Raw genomic sequence first — 20086 nt, forward strand, 5'->3', positions numbered from 1 at the left:
TGGGGAGAAAGCAGGATTAGGCTGTTGAGTTGGACAATCAGCCATGATTGTAACGAAATGTGAAGCAGGCTTGAAGGGCCAAATGGCCGCCTCCTGTTCCGAGCTGCTAGTTTCTATGAAATGCTGGATCGGTCATTAGTGAGTGCTGGGAGAGATCGTAATAAAGATGGAGCAAACTTAAGTACTAGAGACAGATGGCCTGGTCTTTTTTGTAAACTTCCAAACTTCCCTAGATTCTAGAGAGGCCCCTGTGGGTTGAAAAACTACTAATGCAATGCCTCTAATCGAAAAACGCAAGGGAACAGAAAGTAAGAAACTCTAGATCAGTTAGTTTAACTTCTATCATTGGGGAAAATGTTAGAATCAATTATTGAAGAGGTAGCAGCAGCACATTTGGAAACTTAATCAGATAGTGTAAATGTGGTTTTGTAAAAGGGAAATAGTGTTTGAGAAATTTATTAGAATCCATTGAGGATATGACACACAGGGTGAATAAGGGGGAACCAGTAGATGCAGTGAAATTGGATTTTCCACAGTAACCACATAAAAGGCTACCGCACAAGATATTATCACGAATAGGGGTTTGACCAAATCACAGGTTTGAGGTTAATGGGTCATGTTCAGTTTGGCAAACTAACTGCCACAGGGATAAATGCTGGATTTCAATGATTTACAATTAGCTTTGATACTAGTAATGACTACTTCATTTTAGATAGTTGGTTTTACTGCTCAGACCAGGACCCTGGTGGCTGGGGTTTGGTTGTTTTGGCTGCATTACTTTAAGTTTTCAAGTTGGAGGTTAGCAGGAGGACCACATGAATGTTGCAGTCTCCCTCATTGTCTCCACTCATTTCAGTTTGCTGTCGGTGACACCCAGGAGCAGAAGAGTGCTACTCATGTCGTTGCACAAACATGGCAGATATCCTCCTCCAGGAGGTTATAAGGGTTATTTCTGGGACATTGGACACAGTTCGAGTAGCTTCCTATGTTAGTATATGTGAACTTCCTGATGTGCACATCCTTCCCAAAGAGCATTACCAGCTGAGGAAGCAGTCCCACTGACACAAGACTTCAAGCAGCCCCCCCACGCACTGTAAAATCCCTACACTGGAGAAAGAGGTCATCCGATCCATTGAGTCTGTACTCATTCTGACAGAACGTCTTACCCAGCACTGTCCCATATCCCTGCAACTCCATGTGTTCACCATGGCCAATCCACTTAACCTGCACACCTTTGGACACTGGGGCAATTTAGCACGGCCACTCCATCCAATCTGCACATCTTTGGAGCATCCAGAGGAAACCCACACCAAGGAGTGCCTGCAAACTCCACACACAGGCACTCAAAGTTGGAATCGAATCTGGGCCCCTGTCCCTGAGGCAACAATGCCCATTCAGCTGAAATCCTGTAATCCCTCCTGGAACATGCTCCATATGCTACAAACTGGCTCCAATCCCATCTCGGCATGGCACACTTGGTTACAAACACCCACAACCTGGTAAATTGATGCTAGTGCTGAAGTCCCACGGAAACTCTGGGCAGCCCTGCTCAAGGATGGATCAGGGGAGTTGTGGCCACTTGCTCCACATGAGAAACAACTCAACCTGTGACTGTGACATCAGACTGTCACGGACATGCTGAACATCTGTCCTGAGAGGTCCATTCCTGGTGGCATCACAACCATTCTCATGGTGCAAACGGAAGCCATTCAATAGATTGTTAATTTTGACGTCCGATTAAATTGGGATAATTACAAACTATAAACTGTTATGGCACTGAAGGTGAAGAATTGGTATCAATGGGTGCTATTCTGATTGGCGGTTGGTAGCTAGTGGAGTGCCGCAGGGATCGGTGCTGGGGCCTCAGCTATTTACCATTTACATAGATGATCTGGAGGAGGGGGCTGAGTGTAGGGTGACGAAATTTGCTGATGACACAAAGATAAGTGGAAAAGCAAATTGTGCGGAGGGTGTGGAAAGTCTGCAGAGGGATCTAGATGGGCTGAGCAAGTGGGCGAGGACCTGACAGATGGAGTACAATGTTAGCAAGTGTGAAGTTATCCACTTTGGCAGGAATAATAGTAAGAGGGATTACTATTTAAAGGGCGAAAAGCTGCCGCATGCTACGGTGCAGAGGGACCTGGGGGTCCTTGTGCATGAGCCGCAAAAACCCAGTCTGCAGGTGCAGCAGGTGATCAAGAAGGCGAATGGGATGCTGGCTTTTATAGCGAGGGGGATAGAATATAAAAGCAGGGAGGTCTTGCTGCAACTGTACAGGGCACTGGTGAGGCCGCAGCTGGAGTACTGTGCGCAGTTTTGGTCGCTGCACTTACGCAAGGATATTTTGGCCTTGGAGGGAGTGCAGAGGAGGTTCACTAGGCTGATACTGGAGATGAGGGGGTTGGACTATGAAGAGAGACTAAATAGACTGGGTCTGTACTTGTTGGAGTTTAGAAGGATGAAGGGGGATCTTGTAGAGACGTATAAGATAATGAAAGGGATGGATAGGATAGAGGTGGAGAGATTCTTCCCACTCAAAGGACAACAGGACTAGAGGGCACAGCCTCAAGATAAGGGGGGAGCAGTTTAGAACGGAGTTGAGGAAGAACTTCTTCACTCAGAGGGTGGTGAATCTCTGAAATTCTCTGCCTGTTGAAGTGGTGGAGGCTACCTCGCTAAATATATTTAAGACACTGGTAGATAGGTTTTTGGTAGGCAAGGGAAATTAAGGGTTATGGGGAGAAAGTGGAACTGATCCACTTCAGATCAGCCATGATCTTATTGAATGGTGGGGCAGGCTCGAAGGGCTAGATGACCTGCTCCTATTCTTTATGTTCTTATTGATCTTGATATGGGTCAAAGCAAAGCTATTTCATCTTATAACTTAGCAACAGAACTGCAAGACAGGGAAAAGTTGACTACTGTATCACACGTGATGTGCGTTTGAATTTGATCTGTTTGAAAGCAGAATACTGTTGCAGAAGCTTAATCTCGTGCTAGCAGAGACTTGAAGCACAGTTGTAGTGAATTTCGTCACTTCATTGCAACAATCCTTTAAATCCGCCATCCTATGTTGTCCTTCCTAGGTCATGCCCATCCTAAATGCCAGGTTTTAGTCTGACCGATTTATTTGATAATATCAAATTAACTATTATCAAATAAATCGGTTGGACTAAAACCTGGTGTTGTCAGACTTTTTACTGTGTTTACGCCAGTCCAACGCCGGCATACCCACATCATCCTAAATGCCACAGGCCTTCAGGATCTTGGGATGGTTACAGCATAAGCTGTCCTTTTCCAGCCTGCTCCATGCCCATTTGAACATTGTTGTTGCTATTCTCGTTATAAGAACATAAGAACATAAGAAATAGGAGCAGGAGTAGGCCATCTGGCCCTTCGAGCCTGCCCCGCCATTCAATAAGATCATGGCTGATCTGTCGTGGCTCAGTTCCACTTTCCCGCCCTCTCCCCATAACCCTTAATCCCCTCTCTTATCAAAAACCCATCAACCCGCTTCTTAAAAATATTTAGCGAGGCAGCCTCCACCACTTCAACGGGCAGAGAATTCCAGAGATTCACCACCCTTTGAGTGAAGAAGTTCCTCCTCAACTCCGTTCTGAACCGCCCCCCCTTTATCTTGAGGCTGTGCCCCCTAGTCCTACTGTCTTTTTTGAGCGGGAAGAGTCTTTCCACCTCTATCCTATCCATCCCATTCATCATCTTATACGTCTCAATGAGATCTCCCCTCATTCTTCTAAACTCTAACGAGTACAAGCCTAGTTTATTCAGCCTCTCCTCATAGCTCAACCCCCTCAACTCCGGTATCAGCCTAGTAAACCTCCTCTGCACTCCCTCCAGGGCCAAAATATCCTTGCGCAGGTGCGGCGCCCAAAACTGCACACAGTACTCCAGCTGCGGCCTCACCAATGCCCTATACAGCTGCAGCAAGACCTCCCTACTTTTATATTCAATCCCCCTCGCTATGAAGGCCAGCATCCCATTCGCCTTCCTGACCACCTGCTGCACTTGCAGGCTGGGTTTTTGCGACTCATGCACAAGGACCCCGAGGTCCCTCTGCACCGTCGCCTGCTGCAGTTTTTCGCCACGTAAGTAATAGTCCTTCCTACCATTCTTCCTACCAAAGTGGACCACCTCACACTTGCCAACATTAAATTCCATTTGCCATTTCCTGGCCCATTCGCCCAGCCTATCTAGATCCTTCTGCAGACTCTCCACACCCTCCGCACGTTATGCAGGAGTAAAAGTGAAATGCTGTAGATGCTGGAAATCTGAAATAAAGTCGTGTTGGAGAAAGGTTGCAGATCTGGCAATCTCTGTGGAGAGAGAAATATAACTTTTTTTTGACTCCTTATACGCCTGACTGTGGCCAAATCCTCTTCCAATTTTATATTCAAATTTATTGACCACACCACCATAGTGCAGCGGATCTCAAACAATGACAAGACAGTACAGGAATGAGGTAGAGAATCTGGTGAACTCGTGCGACAACGATAATTTCTCCCTCAATGTCGACAAAACAAAAGATGTTGTTATCGACTTGAGGAAGCATAAAGGAGGACATGCCTCTGTCTACGTCAATGGGGACCAAGTAGAAAGGGTCAAGAGCTTCAACTTCAGATGCCCAGATCACCAATAACCTATCCTGATTCTCCCATGCCGACACTATAGTTAAGAAAGCCCACCAACACCTCTACTTTCTCAGAAGGCTAAGGAAATTTGGCATGTCTGCTACGACTCCCCAACGTTCGCAGATGCACCATATGAAGCATTCTTTCTGATTGTATCACGGCTTGGTATCAAGGAATTACAAAAGGTTGTGAATGTAGCCCAATCCATCATGCAAACCAGCCTCCCATCCTCTGACTCTGTTTACACTTCCTGCTGCCTCAGCAAAGCAGCCAGCATGGTTAAGGACTCCACGCACCCCAGCCATTCTCTCTAACACCACCTTTTGTTGGGAGAAAGGTACAAAAGTTTGAGGTCATGTACCAACTGACTGAAGAACAACTTCTTCCCTGCTGCTATCAGATTTTTGAATGTACTTACCTTGTATTAAGTTGATCTTTTTCCACACCCTAGCTATGACTATAACACATTCTGCACCCTTGTTTCCTTCTGTATGAACGGTATGCTTTATCTGTACAGCATGCAAGAAACAATACTTTTCACTGTTAATACACGTGACAATAAATCAAATCAGTGAGTCTTCTATGGAATTCTGATTCAGGTGGGTTACGAGCACACGAAATAGGAGCTGAAGTAGGCCATTTGGCCCCTTGAACCTGTGCTACCACTTGATAAGATCATGGCTGATATGTTTGTGTTCAAATTCCCATCTACCTCCGATAACCTTTGATTCCCTTGTCTAACAAGAATCTATCTACCTCCATTTTTTTCAATGCTCAATGACCACCTTTTCTGGCAGCGTACGTGGAATGAGCTGCCAGGAGAGATGATGGAGGCGGATACAATTACAACATTTAAAATGCATTTGGACAGGTACACGGATGGGGAAGATTCAGAGAAATTTGGGCCAAATACAGGCAAATGGGACTAGTTCGGTTTAGGAAACCTGGTCAGCATGGACAAGTTGGGCTGAGGGGCTAGTTTCCGTGCTAGATTTTTTTTTGACTCTTCCTCAACTGTTACCAAGTTGCATAATCCCCCTCATCTCTGTCCGAAGAGTGAGCCCTAATTATAAAATTGTAGCCCCTGGTTCTGGAATCACCCACACCCTTTCCACATCCACCGTATCAAGATCCTGAAGGCTCTTGCCATACTCAATCAAGTCACCCTCGCTCTTAGTAGAAACAAGCCTCTCTGTCTAACCTTTCTGCACAAGGCATCACACTTATTCCAGGAATTAATCTAGTAAATCTCTGAACCGCCTCTAATGCATTTACATCGTTCCTTAAATAAGTATAAACCCATGAACAGTCACGTTAAACTCAAAAAGGTAACACTCTCTGACTGCCAGACCTGTATGTAGGTGGGTATGTGTCTTGTGTATTTAAAAAAAAACCCTTACTGTTGAGTTATACTGACTTGATTTAATAGCATCGCTCCATTACGTTTAAAGTATAGCCTCTGACAATATTCCATTCTTCCATTTAACAAGCTAAAGATTGCAAATGTGCTGTTAGTGGCGCTGAGGAGACTTTTGTTTGCTGTCTAATGGTGGTGTGTATATTCTAGAAATTGTTTGGCATGCACATGCTGTCAAATGGCCAGCTCTTCATCCTTTCACCAAGCCCTCTGTAGTTCCAGCTTATGACCAAGCCGCTGACTCTTCCATTTCTTGCAGCTTACCTGTGATGGCACGCTGCAGTATTTGTGAAATGTCCAACCAGTTGCTTTATGTTGACATGTCTCACGACTGATGCGCAAATCCAATTGAGGCAGTGATCCAGAATTTGCATAACGGCGACTTTGGTGTTCAATCTGAAGGTGTGCATCGTCCAGCGACCCTGTGCTGTGGAACAGACGCTCCGTAAATAGTGAATCGCTGCAAGTTGCTGAGCCGTTTATGCTGCTCCATGGTTTTGTCTCGCACGAATGACTGCTCACCCTCCACCTCCCCGTCATTTCTAAGAACTTGCTGGACTTGTACATTAAACAGAGTTAGAGCTGATCCTCTAACAGCAGATTTACTCATTATCAATGTGGTAATTGCCCATGCAATGTTGATCAATCCAGCACAGAGAAGAAGCTGCTTAGACTGACAGTAATTCCTCATCATGGTAAATTCTTGGAGAATTAACTTTTTTTTGTTGCTCTTGCTCATTGTTTCCCTTTGTCTCTTAATCCTTTTCCGTTTACTTTTCTTTATTCCCTTGTTAACTTGGACTTAGCTACTTTCCTTCTCGGTCATTCTGCTATTTCCTTCTCGATCCTTACATGGCGCTGGTTGTTGAGTTACACTGTTTTGTGATGGGCTTGTATGGTTCCAGACGTGTGTGGAATTGGGCCCTAAGTTTGTTCTGTATCCAGCCTGTGTGTTTACAGCTTACTCTTTTGTTTCATTAGGTGATTCAATTGTTGAAGGCTGGAAAGGCAAAAGAAGTCTCCTACAATGCTTTGGCAACGCACATCATTGCAGAAGATGGTGACAATCCAGAAGTTGGAGAAGCCCGGGAAGTATTTGATTTGCCAGTAGTTAAGGTGAGTTTTATATCGCCTCTCTGTATTGTGCAGCAAAATTGATCGTGGGCGGCATAGCGGTTAGCAGGGACCCTGGTTTGATTCCTGGCTTGGGTCACTGTTTTGTGTGGAGTCTGCACGTTCTCCCCATGTCTGCATGCTTTTCCTCCCAGAGTCCAAAGATGTGTAGGTTAGGTGAATTGGCCATGCCAAATTCTCCTTCAGTGTATTCGAACAGACGTTGGAGTGTGCCAACGAGGGGATTTTCACTAAATTCATTGCAGTGTTAATGTCAGACTACTTGTAACAAATAAACTTTAAACTTGTATTTCAGATGGGAGGGTTCGCCGCTAAACTGGCCTAAAGCTGTGTTTCTGAAATGTTTTCTTCCCTGCGGTGTGAACCCCATCTTGATGCCTCAGACTTGGTGTGACCCAGAATAATGGTGGGGTGAGGCAGCATGAAGACAAAACAGAACAGCCAAATCGTAATTTCCACTATTTAATTATTAAAGTGCGCATTAAGTTTAAAAGTATGAAAAATCATATTTTTAATTTGAAACAATTTTATGCGCTCACTCTGCTTAATGAGATCATTGGACATGCATGTTGTATCACAGTCTCTCGATCAGTGTGGTTGGTACTACACATCTAAACTCTTGTGTGACCTCCGGGCTTGATCAATATTAGGATTTGACACTAAGCAGTTGGCATAACATTTAAAATTAATTACACACACTCAGTGCACATCGAGGTTGCTTGGACAAAACTAGTTCACTCCCCTCCCATCAACTCCAGGTGAAATGTGAACACGGAAGAAAATAATCAGGTGCGCATATCATGGGACCTGGGACCTTGGACCTGGCCCCCCAGTATTTTTCCAGCAGAGCCTCCTCTTCACGGCTGCCATTCTGGCATTGGAGCTTGTGATCCCAGGTCATGATCTAAGTTTGAGAGACACTGGCTTAGAAGATCAATATAAATGAGTCTTGCAAATGATTACAGCACAGAAGGAAATTGCTCTGCCCTGCCAGTCCTCTGCAAGAGCAATTCAGCCAGTCTCAAACGCCTACCCTTTCCCTCCGCCCGTGCAGATGGTCTCCCCTCAGCTGCTGTATCCAGTTTGCCTTTAAACGCAGCGATTGGATCTGAATACTCTCGGGCAGAGCATTCTCACTCCCATTTTTCTTATTTTTGAATTTAATTGTATACTTGATCTGGTTTGATATCAATCAGGCTCACACAGGTTTTCCTTGTGTCTCTAAAACCTGTGGTTTCTAACGAGCTGCTAGGTAAAGTGCACATTTGCAGGCTATGTCAGGCTTATGGAATTAGAGAGCAATACAGTACAGATGGAAGATGTTTCGAGGAGCCACTGCAGTCAGTCCCATTTGTGTACTCTTTCCCCATGTTCGTAGAGTCATAATTTTACAGCACCCTTTGGCCCATCATGTCTGTGCCAGCCATCAAGCACATATCCTCATCCCATTTTCAAGCATTTGATCCGTAGCCTTGTATTTGTGAAATTCCTTTCCTTATATTTGATACATGGTGTGAATGGGCGCACTTAGAATTGGGTTGACACTTCTTCAAGTACAAATGTGGCTACAAGCAAAATGCCAGAAAGGACCACAGGTGATAGTTTTTTATTTAAAAAAGAAATAGAATAAAGGTACTTAAAATGAAGATACCTTTTGTCACACTTACTCCTTGTTTACCAAATATTCTGTCAAGAGTAAATAATTTTCACAATTTATGAAAAGTTCTGAAGAAACTTTTTTAAAGATAATTAATTTTTTTCAACTTGCTATGTTGTATTGAAACTGGGTGCAAGGTTTGAGGTTTCCAGATAGTTTTTCAGGGGAAAAGGACGAATAGAATGGAATACCTCAGCTGTTCTTGTCCATGTGCGTGCTAACTCTGACCACGAAATGGTGATGATATCGATTTGTCCCACATCCGACTTGTGTAGGTTACTCTGCAAATTTTTTCTGAGGTAATGGATTTACAAGTGCACTGCCAAAATAAATCTCTCCATGCCATCAGTTTGTGTGCTGTGAAGCAACGGTGCTCCACTTTGATTGCATGTAGCAAGATGGCGAACCGTCAGCCTCTCACTTCAAATAATCCTCCATGTTTGTCTGAACAGGCGCCAGTGTGTGGCAACTAGGGAATTTTCACAGTAACTTCATTGCAGTGTTACTGCAAGCTTACTTGCGACACTAATTTTAAAAAAAATAAACTTAACGTGAGGGGTGTTGGTGCTGTGAATGGTACAAGGTTCTTTTCAGGGTGCCAAATTGCCTTTCTGGTCAGGTGTTCGGATGCAGAGTCTATCTCTCTCTTCTTTGCTAAACAAATGTGCCTCAATCCCCAACTTATTAAATGCCTCCTCCTACATCCTAGTATTACTTTCGCACACAATCCTATGGAATCTTGGTGAGTTTGACACAATGTTAATTATTACTGTGTGTTTTCAATTGAGCTAAAACTTCCTCATTTCAGCTCCAATCTGAAATTTTAAGTCAGTATGTTTAACCATAATTCTTTCTACTCCACCCCACCCCACCTCCAAATGTTGACAGATTTTTCAGAGATGGCTGCTGATTTTATTTTACTGATTAATCTATATAATTTCTGTATTGTTTTTAAAAAAAAAATCAGTGCTTTGAGCACCACGCTGCTGTACAAACTAGAATGTCTCTGAGACCAGGAAGCCCTGAGTCATTCACTAATTTAAAAGATCGTGAGTACATTACCAAAGTCTTAGTGAAATCTTTATTTTAGAGGTTATGCAGAGGAGAACTGTAGAAGTAAAGCTGTGGATCGGAAGTCTTTTGAAGTAATTTTCCACCATTCCCTCATTGATCCTGTATTTAATGCTTCATCAGCTTAATGAAACATTTTAATTAAAATTGCAGATTTAATATTTGAGTTGAATTTCTTTCTCATGAAAAATGGCATGGTGGCACAGTGGTTAGCACTGCTGCCTCACAGGCCCAGAGGCCTGGGTTCAGTTCCAGCCTTGGGTCATTGTTCGCAGTTTGCACCCTCTCCCTATGTCTGCATGAGTTTCCTCCGGGCGCTGCAGTTTCCTCCCACAATCCAAAAGATGTGCAGGTTAGGTAGATTGGCGGTGCTAAATTGCCCCTTAGTGTAGGTTAGGGGGATTGAATTACAGAATCCCTACAGTGCAGAAGGAGGCCATTCGGCCCATTGGATCTGCACCAACTCTCCCTGACAGAGTATTTTAGCCAGGCTGTTACCTCCCATCCTATTTCTATAACCTTATAATTCACCATGGCTAATTAATCTAACCCGGAGGGTAAATGTGTGGGATTACAGGATATGTAAGATGCTCTTGCAATTGATGTAGACTCAATGGGCCGAAGGACCTCCCTCAGCACTGTAGGGATTCTATGGAAATAAAGTTGCTTGCCTTAATATTTATGAGCATATATCCAATTCTCCAGCAGTAACTTAAAGACAAAGCATCTAATATTTAATGCACCATTGTAGTTGAAATTATTACCTACTATTGCAGTCTGCAGTGGTTGAAATTGTCAGCATCTTTTTGTTGATCACTGCAGTGAGGTTAGAATTTTAAGTGGTCAAAACATAACACGAGGCGGCCATTTGGCAGTGATTCCTGAGAGAATCCCAGTTCCCTTCCCTTTGCCTGTATCTTTCACAATTTATCTAATTCCCTTCGCAGTGTTTTAATTTTTTCTGCTTGTAATGCATTTTGTACTCCCCGTTAATACTATCAACTTTGTCACCTACTCATTGTGAATTATGCCATAAAACCAAAGTTTATGGAGAGGCGCAGGGGAACTGAGGGCCTTTGGAGCGCACGTGCACAGATCCCTGGAGGTGGCAGGAAAGCCAGATAAGTTGAGTACAGGTTGTAACCACCGACCCCCGAGTGGTTGTATGCGGTGCTGCTGAGGCCACACCTGGAGCACTATGTACAGTTTTGGTCTCCTTACTTGAGAAAAGATCTTTGTTTTACCCCAGTCCAACACCAGCATCTCCACATCAAAAGATATACTGACAATGGAGGGGGTGCAGAGGAGATTAAATAGGTTGATTCCAGTGTTGAGAGGGTTGGCTTATGAGGAGAGACTGAGTAGACCAGGGCTATATTCATTGGAATTCAGAAGAATAAGGGGAGATCTTATAGAAACATTATGAAGGGAATAGGTACAATAAAAGTAGGGAAGTTATTTCCACTGGCGAGTGAAACTAGAACTAGGGGGTATGGCCTCAAAATAAGGGGAGCAGATTTAGGACTGAGTTGGGAAAGAATTTTTACTCACCAAGGGTTGTGAATCTGTGGAATTCCTTGTCCAGAGAGGCAGTTGAGCCTATCTCATTGAATGTTTTTAAGGCATGGATAGATAAATTTTTGAACAGTGAAGGAATTAAGGGTTATGGCGAGTGGGTGGGTAAGTGGAGCTGAGTCCACAAAAAGATCAGCCATGATCTTATTGAATGGCGGAGCAGGCTCGAGGGGCCAGATGGCCTACTCCTGCTCCTAGTTCTTATGAGAACAAAACAGCGCCGATATCGGGAGTGCTAGCCCAAGACCCACCTGTAGCACTATTCAAAGAAAAGCAGAAGAGTTCTTTTGATCAGCAAAAGGCAGTGAAATGGGGTTGGTGCAAGCTGCTTCAGTTGGGGAGCTTGCACCAGCAAAGTGGCCCACTGTAATATAATTTCTGTGATTCTTTGTTTAGTATTGTTGAATTGTGTTCTAACCAAATCAATTTCTTGGAGCAAGTTTATTGATCATGTTTACTTACGCACAAAGTTACTAATGATTTTGGTATATTGGGTAAATTGCTTTTTAAATGGTAAGTGGATACTTGTTTATAAATTCACAGGATGTGAGCATCATGGGCAAGGACAGAATTTATTTCCCATCCCTAACTGATCTTCAGACATTGTCTTGAACCGCTGTTTGTGTGGTGACCCCTATTTTGTGTGTGGTGTTTGAATACTGAATAGTTTACTTGGTCATTTCAAAGAGTAGTTAAGATTCAAGTATATTGGCGTTAATCTGGAGTAATGTGCAAGCAACACCGGTTAAGAACAGCAGCTCTCTATCTTTCACTACAGAACATTAATAAAACAGTGGAAATTTTACGATAGTCTGGTAGTCACTGTTACTTTTTCTTCCAGTTTTATTCAACCAACTGAAGTCAGATTCAGAAACCACCAGCATGGGATTTGAACTCTGTTTCCGGATTATTAGCTTGGTAACATAACCCATTATGCTGCCGTGCCCATTTAACAGTAAACTGCGGAGGTGAAGTCTGAAGATGAATTGAAGCTAGAGTGGTTGTTTACCTGAGCAAAGTGGAAAATCATACAATTTTTATCAATGCTGAACTGGTATTTATTTACTCTTCCCTTTCTTTTGCAGCCATCTTGGGTATTTTTGTCAGTCCGATGTGGCCAGCTCCTTCCGTATCCTTTCCGTGTTTGAAGAAATCTTGTGGCCGTACAGGAGCTAAATTGCATTTTGATACTTGTGAAAATATGATGCAGCTTAAAGTAAAAGAAAAATACTTGATTAAAAGGAGCTGAACAACTCAGGCCTGGCAGCATTGAAACCACCCTTCTGGGGGGAGGTGAGGGTGGGGAGAAACTATCCTCTAAATCACTTGCGATTACATTTTCAAAGACTCAGGCCAAGGTTTCAGCGTATTTCTGTTTTAAATGGGCAACTCCTTATTTTTAAATTGGTAACTCTTGGTTGCAGATTCTCCCATAAGAGGAGCCATCCTTTTCCCATGGAACTTGTATATTTCAATCACATTGCTTCTGCTGTTCTAAATTCCAGTAGCTACAAGCCTAGCCTGACCAACCTTTTACTCAATAAACAACTCACCCATTCCAGGTATTAGCCTGCTAAATTTTCTCCGAACTGCTTCTCCTTTAAAGTTTTTTTTTAAAAATAAATACCTGGAATGGGTGAGTTGTTTTGAGTAAAGGTTGGTTTAAGGTGACCAATACTCTACACAGTGCTCCAAATGCAGTCTCAAGAATGCTATGTACAACTGAAACATAACCTCCATACTTTGGGATTCAATTCTCCCTTGCAGTAAATTATAACATAGAACACTACAGCACAAACAGGCCCTTCGGCCCACGAGTTGCGCCGATCACATCAACACCTACCAATCCATAGACCTATCTATAACCCCCAATCCCATTAAATCCCATGTACTCAACCAGAAGTCTTTTAAAAGACCCCAGCGAGTTCGCCGCCTCCACCACCACTGACGACAGCCGATTCCATTCACTCACCACCCTCTGAGTGAAAAACTTACCCCTAACATCACTTCTGTACTTGCCTCCCCGCACCTTAAATCTGTGTCCTCTCGTAGCGACCATTTTAACCTGGGGAAATAGCCTCTGAGAATCCACCCTATCTATTCCTCTCAACATTTTATAAATTTCTATCAGGTCGCCTCTCAACCTTCGTCTCTCCAGGGAGAAGAGTCCCAGCTCCCTCAACCTAACTTCATAAGGCATGCCTCCCAGTCCAGGCAACATCCTTGTAAATCTCCTCTGTACCCTTTCAATAGCTTCTACGTCCTTCCTATAGTGAGGCGACCAGAACTGCTCACAGTACTCCAAGTGAGGCCTGACAAGGGTCTTATAAAGTTATAACATTAAATTAAATTGTAACAATAATTACCTGCTGTACCTGCATGCCATCCTTTTGTAATTCATGTACCAGGACACCCAGATCCTTCTGCACCTTAGTTCTGCAATCTTTCACCATTTAGATAATATGCTTTTTATTCTTGCTACCAAAATGACAGTTTCGCATTTTTCTACGTTGTACTTCATTTACCAGATCTTTGCCACTCACTTAACCTATATACACCTTCTTAATGCTTCTTTATGTCATCCTCACAATTTACTTTCTGATTTATCTTTGTCATCAGCAAATTTGGCATTTATATAAATTGTAAAAATTTGAGGTCCCAGCACTGATCCCTTGTTACAAAAGACCCATTGATGCCCACTCTTTTTGTTAGCCATCTGATCTTTAATCTATGCCCGTATGTTACCCCTTATGCTATGAGCTTTTATTTTCCACAATATTTGATGTGGCACTTTATTAAATATCTCCTAGAAATCTAAGTATAGTCAGTTCCCTTTTGTTACTTCCTTAAATAGAATCCTTACAATGCAGAAGGAAGCCATTCAGCCCATTGAGCCTGCATCGACAACCCCACCCAGATCCTATATAAGAGGCTGACGTATAAGATGATGGATAGGATAGAGGTGGAGAGACTCTTCCCGCTCAGAAAGGACAGTAGGACTAGAGGGCACAGCCTCAAGATAAAGGGGGGGGCGGTTTAGAACGGAGTTGAGGAAGAATTTCTTCACTCAAAGGGTGGTGAATCTCTGGAATTCTCTGCCCATTGAAGTGGTGGAGGCTGCCTCGCTAAATATTTTTAAGAAGCGGGTTGATGGGTTTTTGATAGGGGATTAAGGGTTATGGGGAGAGGGTGGGAATGTGGAACTGAGCCACGACAGATCAGCCATGATCTTATTGAATGGCGGGGCAGGCTCGAAGGGCTAGATGGCCTACTCCTGCTCCTATTTCTTATGTTCTTATCCTCTGTAATCCCAGACATTTACCCTGCCAATCCCCCAGCCACGGTCAATTTAGCATGACCAATCAACCTATCCTGCACATCTCAAGTATGGGAGAAACCCACACAGGGAGAACATGCAAACTGCACACAGTCACCCAGGGCCAGAATTGAACCCGGGCCCCTGGCACTGAAGCAGCAGTGCTAACCACTGCCACCATGCTGCCCAATAACTCCAGTGAGTCGATTAAGCATGGTTTCCATTTCCCAAAACCATCTGCCTCATTACATTAAACTTGTCCAGTACAGTGCTATAACTTCTCGAATATTTTAGGTGTTTAGATCCTCCAACTATTTGTCTCTTTAATCTCTGGTCCCACAATCCTTTGTGATACCTGCACTCATCGAATTTTGGCTTCTTGAGCATTCCTGATTTTAATAATCTCCACCATTCTTGACCGTATCGTCAGTTGCATAGGCCCTAAGCTCGGGAAAGCCCAGCCTATGCTTCTCTACCTTACTTATTTTGCCTTAAGACACTTCTCAAATTCTACCACTTTCGCCAACCTGTTGGTCATGTGTCCTTGTATCTCCTTAAATAGCTTGTCATATTTAGTTTTATAATGCCCTTGTGAAGCATCTAGGGGGTCTATATTGCGTCTAAGGCACTGTGTTGACATCCATATTTATAATTTCAGGAATTTTTTTTGCATTGCAATCAGCCAAGTGTATACTTGAATGCCCACAATTACACTGCCGAGAAATCTGCTTTGGCTCAATAGTTTGCTAGCTACACACTAGTCCAAAGTTCTGCAACATCTTGTGTTTCTCTGCAGTCCTTCAGTATCACATTCCAAAACCATCTTATGTTTGCACACTTGGGTGAAAATCTGTCTCTCATCACGCACTGAATTGGTCCACCAGTGTCGAAGTGCTCTGGCAATTTGTAACTAAGGATAACTTTGCAGATCATTTTCTTAACTTCAAACACAGAGTGGCTGGTTTCTCTCCAGAGGGAGGACAAGTATTTTCAGGAGTTGCAGCTTGCTTATCTCAGGTACGTCTTCACAGTTTTTGCTGATCCCTTAAGACTAATTAATATTTTGACTGTAGTTGCCAGTTAAGTGATTTGCACTTTATGCCCTTGCTTGCTGTGAAGAACCAAATTCTCTTTAAACTGGTGAGCAGTAGGCTATTTATATTAAAACTGTTGACAGAGGAAGTGGCCAATTATCAATACGTAATGCTGGTTTAATTTGCTTGCATGGAATTCACCTTAAAATAAGTAGCAAACGTTGATTCTTCAAGTTGGATTCCTTATTTTTCTGAACTTGTTACCTTGATAATTTTGATCCTGTAGGTAGTGTTTTACATCATAGAATCCATAGTGCAGAAGAACACCATTCGGCCCATCAAGCTTGCACCAATAACAAACCCTTCCCGGTCCCATCCCCGTAAACCCTCATATTTATAGTCCTAATTCCCCCAACACTAAGAGGCAATTTTATCATGGCCAATCAGCCTAATCTGCACGTTTTTGGACTGTGGGAGGAAACTGAAGCACCTGGAGGAAACCCACGCAGATTTCCCTGTGTCTAAGCTAAAGACTTATTTCCCCATTGAGCCTTCTCGTATGCATTTCTATTTTCCTTTGACATTCTTGCCATGTCTTGAGACTGTCTGGACTGGTACAGTGAATCTGCAGAGTTTATATGACCACCTGCTCCACCATCACCCATAGAGCTGCAGATACTTTCTGTTCTGTTGTCCAAAGTGTTCTCCATGTCAGTGAAAAGAAATGGGGAGATTGTTTTTAAAGAAACATGTATTTTAAATTCATTTATGGTGTGTGGGTATCGCTGGCTAGGCTGGCATTTATTGCTCATCCCTAATTGCTCTTGAGGATGAGCTGCTGCCTTGAACCATTGCTGTCCATGTGTGTCGGAACACCCACAGGTCTGTTAGGAAGGAAGTTCCAGGGTTTTGACCCAGTGGCAGTGAAGGAACAGTGATACAGTTGCAAGTCAGGATGGTGTATGTCTCAGAGGAACATGAAGGCGGTGTCTGCTGTCCTTGCCCTTCTAGATGGTAGTGCTTGTGGGCTTGGAAGTGTTGATGAAGGAGCCTTGGTGAGTTCCTGCAGTGCTTTTTATAGATGTTATACACTGCTATCGTTGTGGTGGGGGCAAAAAATCGAGTCTCTCATTTAAGGCTGAGGTGAAAACCTTTTTCTGAGTGTCGAGAGTTTCTTCACCAGAGAGTGGTGGAGGCAAGGTTATTGAATATTTTTAAGATAGAGTTTGACTTCCTTGTCAATCAATAATCCATGGTAAAGGAGTTACAGAGGGAAGCGGAGTTGAGGTCAAATCAGATTGGCCATGATCTTGTTGAATGACAGCACAGGCTCAAGGGGCTCGAATGCTCCTAATTTATATGTACAATATTCTTGGCTTTATTACAGGAGTATACAGCACAAGAGCGAGGAGGTTATATTGAACTCATATAAGGCACTAGCTTGGCCTCAGCTGGAGTATTGCACTCAATCTGGGCTCTGCACTTTAGGAAGGACGTGCAGGCTCAGGAGAGAGGATGCAGAATAGATTGATGAGAATGGTTCCAGGGTGAGGAACTCCAGAGAAGTTGTTTCTTCTTGTCAATGGATCGAAAACACAATGGCACAGATTTGAAATAATTTGTAAAAAAAAAGGCAAAAGTGATATGAGAAAAAAAAGCTTGTTACAGTCTGGAATGCTCTGAGTATGGTGGGTGTAGATTCAATTGAGGCATTCAAAAGGCGAATTACTGTTATCTGGAAAAGTATGTGCAGCGTTGTGGGGAGAAGGTGGGAGAGTGAATTGTTCATTTGAAGAGTTGATGCAGACATAATTGGCTCACTTCGGAGTGAATAAAAGTCTGTTAGCAGTGAATCAGTGGAGTCATCCACCCCCCCCCCATCCAAGCAATCATTTAAACTCTACCAAATCCCACTTGAATTGAAATGCCAATGTAGGGTTTTCATAAATTTACTGTGAGTAAATATGAGTAAGAAACCCTTACTTTGGTTTAGGCAAATTTTAAAAATAATTAGCTGACTTCAATTTGTAATTCTAGGCCCATGCTGTCCCTGTTGTTTTTTCTCTATCTTGACCAACAGTGGGGTGGGAAGATGGCTCTGTGTTTGTCTCGTGTACTGAAATGTGTTTTCAGGGTACTCTGGCCGCATGTGGCGAAGGATGTTTCCCCGGGTTGGGGTGATCTAGAGCCAAAAGACATAGTCGCAGAATAAGAGCTAAGCCACTTCAGAGTGAGATGCAGAGAATTTCTTTCAGTCAGAGGGTGGTGAATCATTAGAATTCTCCATCCAGAGGACTATGGGACTCAGTCATTGAGTGTTCAAGATAGAAGTCAATAGACTTTGGTGTAGTAGAGCCAACAGAGAATGTCAAGATAGAGCAGGGAAAATAGAGTATATCAGCCATGATTAAAGTGATTGATAGAGCAGGCTTGAGACGCTGAATGGTCTACCATTTCCTTTTGTTCCAATGCAGTTTGCAGGTAAAGTACAATAATATTTGGAGCACAGTCCACTGTTTGGGTTAAGGAGAAAAGGTCCATTGTAATTACAAGGGAGCAAAATTCAATGTAATGGGGGAAAAAATTCACTGAAGGTGTGCGGGAGAATTTTATTAGAGTGGTGGGAACCTGGAATGCACTATCAAGTGAGGTGGTTGAGACAGACATGTTATTAACCTTTAAGACTTACCTGGATAGACACATGAACAGATGAGGAATAGAGGGACACAGGCAGTTGGTCTAGATAGGACAGTGAGATCGGCACATGCTTGGAGGGCCAAAGGGCCTGTTCCTCTGCTGTACCGTTCTTTGTTTAATTCATGTTTTAACCATTATTAATCTTCAATATCTGAAGCATTTTAAAGCAAAATAGATTTTGATTGAATTCTGGATTCCTGTCCGTCTGCATAAAAACATTTTTAATTTGGAGATGAGCTGTGCGTGTTGGGTGTGAACCTATATTGGAATCTTAATAAATGCTGGATGACTCAAAAGAGAAGTTTTATTTGTTGGAAGCAGGATCATCAGCCTTCTGTTTGCATGTGAAGTTCCTGAAATTTGTTGAGTTGAAGGACTGATTCAGAATAGACCAGGTTGTTTAGCTGGTGTTGAATTTACATATAATGCCTCAGTGCGGAGCCGACAATTACTTGGGAGGTCACATTTTAAAATACTCCCCCATTTAATTTGGGTACAGGGTGGTAGCAAAATTTCCAGGTTACTTCTGCTGAATGGCAGTAAAATAATAGAAATACAATCAATTAATGCACATCTGAAGTAAGTGTGTGTGTGTTTACATTTCTGTTCCAGGTTTCTGCTGAAGATCGCAAAACGCTGTGGGCTTTAATTACTTTCTACGGAGGAGAATGCCAGCTCAAACTAAATAAGGCTTGCACCCATTTAATCGTGCCAGAACCTCAGGGGGTGAGTGTGTCACTGGCAAGTTATAGCTTGCAATTGTGGCTGGACATCATGCCTTGTTGTACAGTTGACATGTTTCTGCAGCGTAGACTATTTTACCTCTTGTGAAGGTAGTGGTTTTTGTTTTAGGTTCTACTGTTAACAATCTCGTAACATGTAGAATGGCCGGGGCACGCAAACATCATGTTGCTGCTTTTGAGATATGCTCCATCTGTCTGACTCGAGAGATGTTTGAAGAGACTGGTGTTTCATCTGTGTAAATACAGGTGCTTGAAGGCCCAGAATGCTAAGTGTGTCTCATTGGAGGTGCGCTTCCCCTTGCTTTCAGTAGATGCCATTTTGACCTTGTGCTGGGCATCTGGAATTGGGAGATGCACTTCCATGGCTAGCTGGTTAGGAGTCAGTGATGTGGCTGTCATGTTGCTGGGTGATGAGGTTGGCCTTGGAATTGTTGAGATGTGATAATTATCCTCAAAAAGTGGGGGAACAGGGGAGGCGATGGCCTAGTGGTATTACTTCCAGGCTCTTATTCCAGAAACTCAGCTAATGTTCTGGAGATCCGGGTTTGGATCCTGCCACGGCAGATGGGGAAAATTGTATTCGATGAAAAATATCTGGAGTTAAGAGTCTACTGATGATCATGAAACCATTGTCAATTGTTGTAAAAAAAAATCTGCTTCACTGATATCCTTCAGGGAAAGAAATAGACACAGGAACAGATCCTTTGGCCCTCCAAGCCTGAGCTGATCATGATGTCCTAACTAAACTACAAAAGAAACCACCTGCCCTAACTTGGTCCATAATCCCGCTATT

The 20086-nt window shown here is 43.1% G+C and overlaps 1 protein-coding gene across 1 annotated transcript in view; it reads left to right on the forward strand.

Annotated features, from left to right (window-relative positions):
- Nucleotides 1-20086, forward strand: part of paxip1 (PAX interacting (with transcription-activation domain) protein 1) — a 140191-nt gene that overhangs the window by 12522 nt on the left and 107583 nt on the right. Inside the window, exons 2-5 of the mRNA XM_080212980.1 lie at nt 7048-7182; nt 12589-12632; nt 15773-15836; nt 19163-19276. Of these exons, the coding sequence (XP_080069106.1) occupies nt 7048-7182; nt 12589-12632; nt 15773-15836; nt 19163-19276 (357 nt within the window). The remainder of the gene's footprint in view (nt 1-7047; nt 7183-12588; nt 12633-15772; nt 15837-19162; nt 19277-20086) is intronic.

This window comes from Carcharhinus amblyrhynchos, chromosome 2 (genome assembly GCF_965287045.1).
Source record: "Carcharhinus amblyrhynchos chromosome 2, sCarAmb.v2.hapA, whole genome shotgun sequence".
NCBI lineage: Eukaryota > Metazoa > Chordata > Chondrichthyes > Carcharhiniformes > Carcharhinidae > Carcharhinus > Carcharhinus amblyrhynchos.